This window comes from Lepidochelys olivacea (assembly GCF_965140295.1).
Source record: "Lepidochelys olivacea isolate rLepOli2 genome assembly, chromosome: 1".
NCBI lineage: Eukaryota > Metazoa > Chordata > Testudines > Cheloniidae > Lepidochelys > Lepidochelys olivacea.
The window spans coordinates 219,571,609-219,583,876 of NC_140411.1; the positions used below are offsets into that span (position 1 = coordinate 219,571,609).

The 12,268-nt window shown below is 51.1% G+C and overlaps 1 protein-coding gene across 6 annotated transcripts in view; it reads left to right on the plus strand.

Annotated features, from left to right (window-relative positions):
* ITFG2 (integrin alpha FG-GAP repeat containing 2) overlaps positions 1-12,268 on the plus strand; it is a 41,646-nt gene that overhangs the window by 17,539 nt on the left and 11,839 nt on the right. For 5 of the 6 annotated variants that reach the window (XM_084645595.1, XM_084645597.1, XM_084645594.1 and 2 more), the window contains exons 9-12: positions 1,638-1,729; positions 3,230-3,347; positions 4,076-4,249; positions 4,416-4,559. In XM_084645595.1, the coding sequence (XP_084501721.1) occupies positions 1,638-1,729; positions 3,230-3,347; positions 4,076-4,249; positions 4,416-4,559 (528 nt within the window). Of the gene's footprint in view, positions 1-1,637; positions 1,730-3,229; positions 3,348-4,075; positions 4,250-4,415; positions 5,439-12,268 lie in introns of those variants that run through there. The other variant, XM_084645596.1, reaches the window with a different exon arrangement.

A 12,268-nucleotide genomic window follows, 5' to 3' on the forward strand; every position in this document is an offset into this window, starting at 1 on the left:
GTGTGGCCTTGGGCAACTCCCTTAACCTCCCTCAGACTCAGTGTCCCCCTCTGTAAAGTGGGGCTAATGATACTTACTGACTCCACAGGGTGTTGTGAGAATTAATTAGTGTTTATTCCGTGCTTTGTCTCACAGACACACCTCCTCTGTGAGTCACAATCTCCTAGCAACATCCCTGTGCCAGCTACAGCAATTGCTGACATGGGAGAGAAATGTTAGGAAAGTATCAAGTGTGTTTTAGCTTCTCTTAATGTAATTTGGCAGCTGGGAACATAAAGGAGAGGCAGCTCCATGTGATCAGCCAGCTCTCTGCAGTCCCCAGCTAGAGCTCCCCAGATCCCCAGGGATCCATGGGTCACAGCTGGAGAACCTCTGGCATAAGCAGTGTCTGATTTGAGATGTTAGGGCTCATTGTGTGTCTGTATCTTATTCTGAGAAAGCATTTCAGTCCATTTCCCAGCTGTCTCAGAATTCAATCCAATTATCAGAGCTGCTGCCATTTTTCCTCTGAATCTCCAGCTACTGCTGACAAGCTAATGGGTCATCATCGTTTCCGGAGATGAGAGACAGCACTTTGTGTGTCAACCATAGCCTGCACTACAGGGCTGCCTGTCCCTGGGAATTTGCAGATGGAAGCCTCTGGATGGGGCCCAGCATGTTGCTGGGGGACACTACGGTTCCCAGTGATATTCTCACAGGGTTAGGCTCTGCTGCATATCATAGGGATAGGGGATGTTGGCACGTCACCTTGCTTTGCTCTGAAGTCTGCTCAGCTATAAACAGAGTAAGCCTGTAATTCTTGAGGTGGCCTGGGCATATTCAAATGTCCTCCTCCCCAGGGTCAGAGCATGTTTGACTCAAATACTGAAAAGTACCCCTGGCAGCACAGCCCCCTCACTGCCCCCTCCCGCCCATTCCCTGCAGATCCAAGGCGCTAAATCCATGGTACGCCCACATCTTGAATACTGCGTACAGATGTGGTCTTCTCATCTCAAAAAAGATATATTGGCATTAGAAAAGGTTCAGAAAAGGGCAACTAAAATGATTAGGGGTTTGGAATGAGTCCCATATGAGGAGAGATTAAAGAGGCTAGGACTTTTCAGCTTGGAAAAGAGGAGACTAAGGGGGGATATGATAGCGGCATATAAAATCATGAGTGGTGTGGAGAAAGCGAATAAGGAAAAGTTATTTACTTGTTCCCATAATATAAGAACTAGGGGCCACCAAATGAAATTAGTGGGCAGCAGGTTTAAAACACATAAAAGGAAATTCTTCTTCACACAGTGCAAGTCAACCTGTGAAACTCCTTCCCTTTGGAAGTTTTGAGGCTAGAACTGTAACAGGGTTTAAAAGAGAACTGGATAAATTCATGGAGGTTAAGTCCATTAATGGCTATTAGCCAGGATGGGTAAAGAATGGTGTCCCTAGCCTCTGTTTGTCAGAGCGTGAAGATGGATGGCAGGAGAGAGATCACTTGATCATTACCTGTTAGGTTCACTCCATCTGTGGCACCTGGCATTGGCCACTGTCGGCAGACAGGATACTGGGCTGGATGGACCTTTGATCTGACCCAGTATGACCATTCTTATGTTCTCATGTGGTTAGATGTTGTCTAAGCGTCTCCTTCTCCCCTTCAGGAACGTTGAAGCTCATGGAGGGGGCGGATAAGCTGCTGTGGTCTGTGCAGGTCGATCACCAGCTCTTTGCTCTGGAAAAACTGGATGTTACCGTGAGTGTAAATGTGAACAGAGCAAAGACCAGAGCTGAGAGAGGGTGACTGGGGGTGGAGACACTGAAAAGCCTCTTTGCCACCTCCCGCACAGAAGAGAGAGCAGGGCATCCTGGGATTGTCCCATGTTCACATAGAAAGCCCAAGAAAATGGAGCCTGTACCACATGCACTGTAGTCACTCAGCTAAGGAGCTGGGCTCTGACCCAGAGGGCCCAGTATTACACTGTATAGTCTTTCCTCTTCCTTCCTTGCTGCCTGTCCTGTTCTCTGAGTTGAATGATTTTGCTCCTTCTTGTTAGGCGGAATAAGGAATGGGATGGAGAATAATATTATAATGCCAGTGTATCAATCAGTGGTGTAGTCTGCTGTGGATATTGTGTGCAATACTTTTCACCCCATCTCCAGGAGGAGGGTGCAGAACTAGAGGGGGTTCAGAGAAAGGTGATGAGAGCAATCAAGGGCCTGGGGAAACTCTCCTGTGAAGACAGGTTTAAAAGATTGAGATTGTTACCTTGGCAGATAAGAGGGGACATGCTGAAAGTATGTAAAATAATGAATGGCCTAGAGAACGTAGATCTGTTGTGTCTGTCTCATAACACAACAGGGGGGACATTCTATTAAATTAAAATATGGGAAATTCCAAACTGAGAAAAGGAAGCACTTTTTTCACACCATGAGTAATTAGACGGTGGAACTCACTGGCACATGAAGTTGTTCAAGCCAAGAACTTAACAGAATTCCAAAAGCAATTGGACATTTATGTGGCTCTCAAGAGCATCCAGAGTTATAATTAATGATGCCACACATTTGGAAGGAATATTAAACCTTGTGCCTCAGGGCTTAAAGTGTTAGACACCAGAATAAGACCTGTATGGGGCAGGTTTCCTCCAGCATTCTTGCACCTTCTCCTGCAGCACCTGGTGCTAGCTATTGTTAGAGTCGGGACACTGGGCTAGATGGATCTTGGGTCTGATGCAGTATAGTAATTCCTATGTTCCTGTTCTTTGGAAACCCTCAAAAGCCTGACTCTTCCTCCACAGCAGGAGGTTCAGACTGAGATGCTTGTAGGCGAATAAGGCAGCTGGGAAGTGTTTGAAGCTCTTGTGGGGGAAGGAGGAGGAAGCAGTCACTAGTAGGGGGTCAGGATGCTTGTCAAGGATTGCGGTGGGGAGAATGAGGGGTTGAGAGCACACAGGACGGGGGAGGAAGTGACTGGTGCCATCTATAGTTTATATTGTAGGGTAGACTGAACCTAGAGAGGCCACTGGTGCCAGGAGAGCCCAGATGCCTTTTCCCTAAGAACAGATTATCGGTATCCCTTATCAGGAGGCTATCCAGCTGTGTGCTGGGATGCTGCATTAAACACAGGTTATATCAGAGGGGAGGAATGGATGCTGCTTGCTGTGGGTTGCTGGGATTCCTGTGTATCTCTCTAGATGGCTGACGCTTGTGCTAATCAAAGCTCTCCCCACTCCCCCTACCTGTCCGACTCCGGCAGGGCAACGGGCACGAGGAGGTGGTTGCCTGCGCCTGGGATGGCCAGACGTACATCATCGACCACAATCGGACTGTGGCCAGATTCCAAGTGGACGAGAATGTTAGCGCGTTCTGTGCCGGTGAGTGGCCTGCTGGCGCCTGCATCTGAGACGCGCAGGCCTGGCTGTGACCTGAGCTGCTGACTGCGCTCCATGAACTATGTCACTGCTGCGCTGGGAGAGGCAGAAGCCCCTTGATTCTGTATCCTGCCCTGCTGGGTGGGTGACTGTGTGGGGAGCCCAGCTGATCTCTTCTTCATATTGCTCCGGGGAAGAGGCCTGGTGAGAGGGAGGGATGCTAGGAGATCCATCCCTGAAGAAGCACAGGTTTCCTGCCGCCCTGTGCCACTTTTACCTCTTGCTGACCCCCCATGGGTGCTGTGCCCCTGCAGTCTGCTGGTGAGGCCCTGTCCCATTAGGGTTTTTTCATTGGTTTTCTCTGTTCTCCCCCAAAAGGCACGTCTGCCCACAGCTGAATTGCTCAGGCACTTGCTGCACAGCCAGCCTCCTCCTGCCACCATGTGACTAAGGGTCCATCAGGGAAATTCTGCACACCAGAGTCCATGTCTCTCAGTGCAGTGCAGCTCACCACTGCACTAGCTGGTAGCCAGAGACTTTCTACCCCATCTTAGATCAGTAGCACAGTTGGGCACAGAGGAGAGAGTTAGGCTACTCCATTGTGTTTGCCTTACCCCATCCTGTGCCTTCTGATCTCCCATGGCCTCCCCCTTACTTGTCTGCCCAAGTTACCTCTTCATTTCCTCTGCTCTTCACTAACGGCTGGTGGCTCCCTCCCTGGCTTTTCCCAGGCCTCTATGCATGCAAAGGAGGCCACAACAGCCCCTGCCTGGTTTACGTCAGTTTCAACCAGAAGATCTACATCTACTGGGATGTGCAGCTGGAGAGAATGGAATCCACCAACCTGCTGAAGATACTAGAGACCAACCCAGAATACAGGGACCTTCTGCAGCAGCTGGGCGTGGGTGAGCATTGCACAGTCTACAGACGTGCAGCGAGAAGGGGGATGGGACGATGGGATAATGGGAGGATCTGTACGTGGTGGTAATAGCTGGGGCTCCTAGGTACCTTACTGGGGCTAAAACGCTTCTCACTGGTGGTAATACTGCTCTTTCTCTGCCTCACTCACAGAGGGAGATGATGTCTCGGCTGTCAAAGATCTGATTCACAAGACCCTGTACTTCCCAGAAAAGCAGCCACAGAACAGCCCTTGCCAACATCGGGGCCCTGCTGGAGCAGACTCCTCCAGTCACCCTACCAGTGCCCAAGACTTGTGTACGTAATAGCACCTCTTCTCACAGTAGTGACCCTTCTTTAGGTGTTGGCTACAGTCAGTCATTCATGTTGCACCAAGCTCAGTCTGTATCCGGGATCAATGAGATCCTTCCCTCCTTGTCAGTCTAGGCTTCCAGCAAGCTAGCAGCAGCAGACAAGCCACTGTGTTAGAATTAGCCTTCAGGTCAGGGCTGAGGTAAGGTGAGCGCTCGGATGCTGGTTTTATCATTGAGGGGTGGTGAGTTCGTTGCCCCTTTAGTTGAAGCAATGAGGGTCCAGTTCCTTCTGTTCTCTGGGGTGCCACCATTAGAATTAAACTCTCAGCAGCCATGTTCTCTGCTGGTCAAAGAGTTGTGCTTGTGAAGGGAAAACAGAGAGCAGCAAACTTGAGTCTAGTCTTGGTACGTTATTTGTGCAGTCCCTGTGGAGCTGATCCCCTGAGTTCCTAGCAGCTTATGAATGGGGGATTCGCTGGGGGTAGAGAGGGCTTTTTGATTGTTCTGGATTTTTTATCACATGTCCATATGCCTGAATCACTAAATAGACCTGCAGCATTACCCCTGCTTCAGTTCTGACACTCCCCTTGATCCTAGGCCTCCTCTCACAGCAGCAGCTTCCATTCACACGCACAGCTGATTTGTTTCCCATGGTACTAATAACAGGGAGGTGTGCGGCTGATGCCTGAGGAAAACTAGGCAGCTCCAGCAACAGTGCTGGCAAAAGGAACCCAAACTGCTAGGAATGCAATCAGGAGAAAGTTGAACCCTCATTCTGGTTGGTCACATAAAGACTGTGGGCCAAGCTCATCCCTGGGATGACTGTTTATACAGAGCAGTCAAGAACTGGACAATAAATCAAATCCATTCTTTGTTCTCTGAGGATGACCAGCCTTGCAACCAGCCACTGCGCCTTGCACATCTTTAGCAGCTGCAATAGTACTACTCAGCCTTCCACCACTGGCCCCCTGGGACAGCTAGAAAGAGCATCGTTTTGCTTTCCAGCCCTGCACATGTGTAATAGCTAGGAGGAGCAGGCTCTCCACTTTCTGCCACGGCAAAGCTTGGGGGCATGCCACTCCAGGTCCAGCACTGCACATGGGGAAAGGTGGCACTGCAACTTCTGCAGGCGCTGCTCTGCTCTCTCCAGCCCTTGTACATCTCTAACTGCTTTGCCTCCTTCCGTCCTGCGCCAGTCTCAACTCATTAAGACGAGACCAGCAGGCAAACCTGCTGCTCTGCATCCATTATCATCTCTCATCCATGCAATGTTTTATTTAACATGCATAATGGATGGAGCTTTCCTCCCACGCCCCACCACAGAGAGATTTGGATCTGACTCAGAGCAAATATAATTAATTCAATGATAGCCCTCAGGAAATGATAACATGTAAGGATCCCACAAGCTGTTGGGTTCCTGCTGTGCCATGTTCTGAAGAACACCCTTGAGTACCTCAGCAGGGAGACTGAATTCCCCACTCATTTCAGGAGAGTGGAAATGCCTACCTGCTGGGGTAGAAGCCTAGGGTTGGAACAGACAGACTTGGGTGGGGGTGCGGTGTGGAGCATCTGATTATTAGACAATAAACCTTAGCTCCTATGAGTACGTTCTGTCCATAGACCTCAAAGTGTTTTAGAAAGGAAGGTTCTCCTCATTTCTCAGATATGGAAATTGAGGCACATAGGGGTAAAGTCTCCTGCCCCGGGCCACACCAAGGAGTCGGTGACAGAACTGGGAACAGAAGTAAGTTTTCCTAATTCCCAAATCTTGTGCCTTCTCCACCAGACTCTGCTACATGGCTACAGAGAAAAAGGGTTTTCTCTCCCCCATGTAACCGGTACAGGGGACAGCATTATGGGTATAATTTTCAAAAGTGCTTAAGGCCCAGAAATCAGTGGGGGTTATGTCCCTGAATACCTTGTAAGGGTCTGGGCCTAAGTGACTTAAGAACTCAAGTCCCATTGATTTTTGAAAATATTGCAGTCTATAGACAGGGAAGGTTTGGGGTTTTGCGGCACAAACTGAAATCAGGGCTGTAGGGCTTAGAATCATCTGTTGGGAAGAATCAACTGGTCTATGGGAGGCATCTGGTAAGGGGATGAAGCCTTGGGGATTGTTATCCAAGGGTATGTCTTCACTAGAACATGCCCTAGAACGCAATACTGAGCAGGACTTTGCAGGTGCTGTAAACAGGGACCGGCCATGTTTCACACCATGCCAGCTGGTGATGGCGTAGTGGGAACCACTCCTCAGGGCTGTGTTTTTAACTTTCTGTCAGTTTCTAGCGGATATGAGACCCCACAAGGTTATAAAACATGCCATAGTTTAGCACCCTCATGCTACCTCCAGGTTCCCAGCCTGTTATGGTCTCCAGCCCCAGCACAGTCAGGCCTTGCAGAAGACTCAATGATCATTATTTCCAGCACAGCCAAAACTCGGCACTCCCAGCATGGCTTCTGAGGCTGAGCATTGAACAGTAGTATAATTTCATCTCTGTAAAAGTGGTGGAGAAAGCTCCTGCCACAGATGTTGGTCTGATCTAGGGTTGCCAACTGTCTAATCACACAAACCCAAACACGCTTGCCCTGCCCCTTCCCCAAGGCTCCGCCCCTGCCCTGCCCTTTCGAGGCGCTATCCTGCTCACTCCATCCCCCCTCCCTCCATTGCTCACTCTCCCCCACTCTCACTCACTTTCGCCGGGCTGGGGTGGGGGGGAGGGGGTGTGGGCTCTGGGCTGGGGCCGAGGGGTTCAGCGTGTGGGAGGGGGCTCTGGGCTGAGCCTGGGGTAGGGGGTTGGAGTGCAGATGGGGGGTGCAGGGAAGCAGGCTCTGGGAGGGAGTTTGGGTGCAGGAGGGGGCTCTGGGCTGCGGTAGAGGGCTGGGGTGCAGGAGGGGGTGTGAGGTGCAGGCTCCACCCAGGAGGCGCTTACCTCTGGCAACTCCTGGTCGGTGGGGCTAAGGCAGGTTCCCTGCCTGCCCTGGCCCCGTGCCACTCGCAGGGCAGGCAGGGAGTCTGCTTTAGCCCTGCTGCGCCACTGGACTTTCAGCCCCTAAAATGTCCCGGTGTGGCTTCAATAGCCTCTGGGAGATAGGGCGTGATTCCGGGAGACTCCTGCTGAAACCGGGAGGATTGGCAACCCTAGTCTGATCCCAGGGAACGTTCACCCAAGTCCCTGGAGTTGAATAAAGTGGCAAAAATAGCTACATTCCCCACAAGCAGCCAGAGGAGCTCTGAAGGAGCCTATGCTGTTACAGAGGGGGAGGAAGGTTCTGCTGTATGTGTCAGATATTTTCTCCCTAGCTGTGCCTGTATGGTTTCAATTTGTTGTATTTTCAAACCAGTGAAAGTGGCATTGAGAGAGACTCCAATGGAGCTGGGCTCTGCTAAGCAGATTTTCTACATAGGCTTCCTCAGTGCATCTCTGCCAATGCACCTCTTTCCTGACTTGTGGCACCCCCTGCTATGTTACTCCAGAGTATGGAAGGCCAATCCTACAGGACTCTGATGATTTTGTGATGTGGGCACATAGCCACTTGTGACAGAAATGAGCCCCCTCCCTGCATTTGGCATGCAATTACACACAGAAATATACATACTTCCAGTTCCACACATGCTCTTTTGCAGGGGCATCCTTACCCATATGCAAACTACGCAGCTGTGTAGGGCACCAGGAAATTTGGGGCACCAAATTGTGCCAAATTTCCTCGTGCCCTATGCAGCTGCGTGCTGCTCCAGCAGCCAGCCCGATCCCCCAGCCGGCTGAGCTGGACAGGAAAGCTGCTCCCGCCCCGTGTCCACTCCACCCCTTCCCCATAGCCCCTGCCCTTGCCCCGCCTCTTCCTGCCCCTGCTCCACCCCACCCCCACTCCACCCCTTCCCCTGAGCTATGCCCCAGGGGACTGCAGCAGGGGTTGGGAGCACCTTGCACTCAACGGGCAGCGGGAAGTGGAGTGTCCCGGCCCCAGACTGCTCCGCTCTGCTGGCTCCCAGCAGTGCCACTGGTGAGTGCTGGGGGGCGGTTCCCCCCTGCCCCCCAAGGCTGGGAGCCAGGGGAGCAGGGCAAGCTGGGGCCGGATCACTCCACTTCCCGCCGCCCCGTGAGTGTGGGGTCGGGCCTGCCCTGCAATCACCAGGCTGCAGGAAGTGGAGCAACCCAGACCCAACCCTCTCCACTGGCTCGTGCTGAGGGGTGGTTTTCCCCTGCCCCCCAAGCCTGCTCCTGTCCCCCACAGATCTTGAGCACAGCCTGCCCCCCACCCCCACCCCCCACCAGAGGCCTGGGGCTAGCCCCGCCGCAGGGGGCTGCATAGGGCACCACAATGTCTAGGGATGGCCCTGCTCTTGTGCTCATGTAACGCTTCTTGTGTGGATGCGTTCTCACACACGCACCCCCCCAACATAGAGCAGTCATGAAAAGACTGTTCTACACAGATACAGCCCTGTTTCTGCATGGCCACAGCTTGGTGCCGCTTATCAAGCTCTGGTCCCTGCATATCCCACTTTGGTGGGCAGGAGTTGCTAGCAGAAACATGTCCCAGCTCTGATTACATCTCATTCTCCTGATGGGACCCCAGTCACCAAAGGGTTCCCACAGCTGGCTACCAGGAACACTCCATTTGCCAACGCCAGGGTCAGGCTGGCAGAGCTTCCAACTGCTCTGAGCCCAGGCTGTGGTAGGGCGGTCAGCGGGCTATTGTAAAGCATTCCCAGCCACCTGCCTGCAGAGCAGCTGTTTGCAGAGCCGGGTCAATAACAACAGAGAATGACTTGGTTCTGGCTGCCCGCTTGAAGCAGAAATCTTTATTATCAACAGAGGAGACAAGGGAGCACAAATGACTGCATTGATACCATGGATGCAGCATGTTCATACAAAACACAGCCACTGCCACACAGGTCAAACTGTTGCCAAGGAAGAGAGCCAAGTGTAGCTGCTGTGGGACAGGAAACTGAGTAAGGCAGGGAGGGGCTCATGCAGAGAGATGACCCTTTGATGGGGACCTGCTTCCAAGCAGACTGGGCAACATGTACCCAAATGAATGCCGTGATGGGCAAGTGCGAGCCATTCAGCATGACGCTCTGACCTGGGACCCCCCCCTCTCCCACTGATGAGCTTGGTAGAGAGGTCACATGGGTACAAGCACTTGAGCACCTGCTGCGGAGGACTGCATTGTCCAAAAGACAGGGAGGGCCTCATTTACAAACACAGTGCTGTAAAGCTGGTGGTCTACTTCTTAAGCAAAAAGAGTTTTCATCCAAAAATGGCCCCAATCTAAAATTTTCATGCAAAATTGTCCATTTCACAGTTTATCTATCTGTTTTCCATTTCTTTTGATGGTTTTATCATTTTTTCCCTTTTACCCTCTCTCCTTGTCTTTTCAGTCATTTTCAAAAATCAATCCCCCCCCCCAAAAAAAAGGGGGGGAGAAAGAGATATGCAGGGGGAAGGAAAAACTTAAAAACTGAAGAACAAAAATATCAAAAAATTTTGGAGGGTGAAATTGTTTTTCCATTTTTTCAACCAACTCTAGATTGTTCCTAGCACTCAAAGCCCGTGGACGCTCCTGTTTACTCCCTTCTTTCCCCTGTTCCCATTACAGGCACAGGAGGATAGGCAAGGATAAGAACCCCTTGTACAAAACAGGAGCATTGTCTCCTGCTGAGAGAACCAGGGCAGTCTTATATTGCCTTTGTGCCAAGAGACACCTTCTCCCTCTCTTCATGTCCCAACCCAGCAATTGATGGTGGCAGCCCCACATGAGTCTAACTGCCATAACTTCCACTAAAGTGGGGCTCTACGATGAAAAGTGACTGACCATGGCCCCTTCTTCCCAGGGTACATTCAAGTCATGGTTGCTGCTCGGACCCCTTTTTGGCCCCTGTTCGCCCTGCAGAGCGAACATAGCTGAGAGAGGGAGTGGGATTCTATTCCGGCCTTGCTAAGTTATGATCAGTGACATCTGTGCAAATCCACTGGTGGCACTCGGACTCCACTGTGTCACCGAGGGCAGAATCTTTATCACAGGTGATGACAGAGGAGAAAGAACGAGCCGAGCTTGACTTAGATCCCAGGGCAGTTTGCAGGGCTGGCCCAGATCCCTGAAGGAATATAGGCTCCTAACTTACACTGAAATCAACAGAAGTTAGGATCTGGACCTTACCGACCCCAGTTCATGATGTTCAGTTTACAAACAAAAAGATATTTTGTTCCTGAGAGATGATAAACATGGATGCCCATGACGCTGCTTTTAACAATTTTCAGAGCCCAAATGACCTTTAATACTTCTAGATGCTTCCCAGCTGAACACCATCGAGGCTGCAAGTCTGTACCAGCAACTGAGAGCCCACTAGCTCCTTGAGCAACGGGGGGTTAAACAGCACCCCCGTGGTACGCGTGTGTGTAACCAAATGTCTGGCATTTAGAGATGCTGTAGCCTTCTGAGTGCTGGCTGGGATCGGTGGCTGGCTTGATTTCCAATACTTTCAGAGCCCTGTGGGGCACAACCCAGGACCGTGATGAGCAGCGTTTAGGCTGGGTTCATGAAAGCACTTTCTAGGAACAGATTTTGGCTCCCGTTCAGAATGATACATTTCTGTGTATAAGAGTCGCATCTGCAGTGACACTGACTTGGCTCCGTTTAGCCCCCGTACTTCAGGGCATGATCTGATCACTAATGGAGGTCAGGAAAGACGCTCCCCCGGTGGCATAATAGTGCACAATTGTGTGCAGTAGGGGGATGTCGTGCCTTATTCTGAAGCATTATTTTGGAGCCCGTATTGGAGGCAGGAGACCACACTAGATGGCCAATGCTCTGGTCAGGTAATCATAGAGTTTAAGGCCAGAAGAGACCACTAGATCACCTAGTCAATAAGTGGACCGTGGGCCAAATCCAGACTGCCAGGTGCTTTTGAACAGTCCGCAAAATCTTTTTATTATTATTTATTGTTATTATTTTCTCTGGATCTTGACTATATTTTGACCAAGAAATTTGGACCTTGACAAAAAATAATTGACTGCCCCCCAAGTCTAGTCTGACTTGCTGTACCTCACAGACCACCAGCACCCACACACTAAACCCACCAACTGAAATGAGACCAAAATATTACAGCCCACAGGAGACTAGACTATAATGTGCCAGAGGCAGAGAAAAGAAGGGACCAAGTGCACCAGTGCCCAAGCCTCCTGCAATGGCAGGGAAATGAGTAAGTGAAATATACCCAGATAATCTTGGCAAGCAACCTGCACCCACACATTGCAGAGGAAGGCAAATCCCCCTGTCCCATAAGCTACCTGCCAATCTGACCTGGGGGGATCGGTTAGACCCTGAGCATGTGAGCAAGACCCAGCCAGCCAAGCCCCTGAGAGAGAGAATGCTCGGTGCCACTTCAGAGCCCCTGGCCCACCCTGCCAAGGGTCCCATCTCCAGCCGTGGCCATCCCTCATGTTTCAGAGGAAAGAGATAAAAAAACCTCCCAGAATACACTGGGGGGAAAAGATTGCTTCCTGACCCCTTTAGGTGATCGGCTGAAGCCCTGAAGCATGCGCTTTAGGAACACAGGACATAAACCAGAAGTGAGCTGTGGGGCTGCTTAGCTGTGCCCACCGCCCCAAAACAAGCACCCCCACCATACAATCGCACTCATAAATTCATCTTGCTCTCTCTTGAAACTAATGCATTTGTCCCCCCCACCCCCACACAACTCCAATTGGGAGG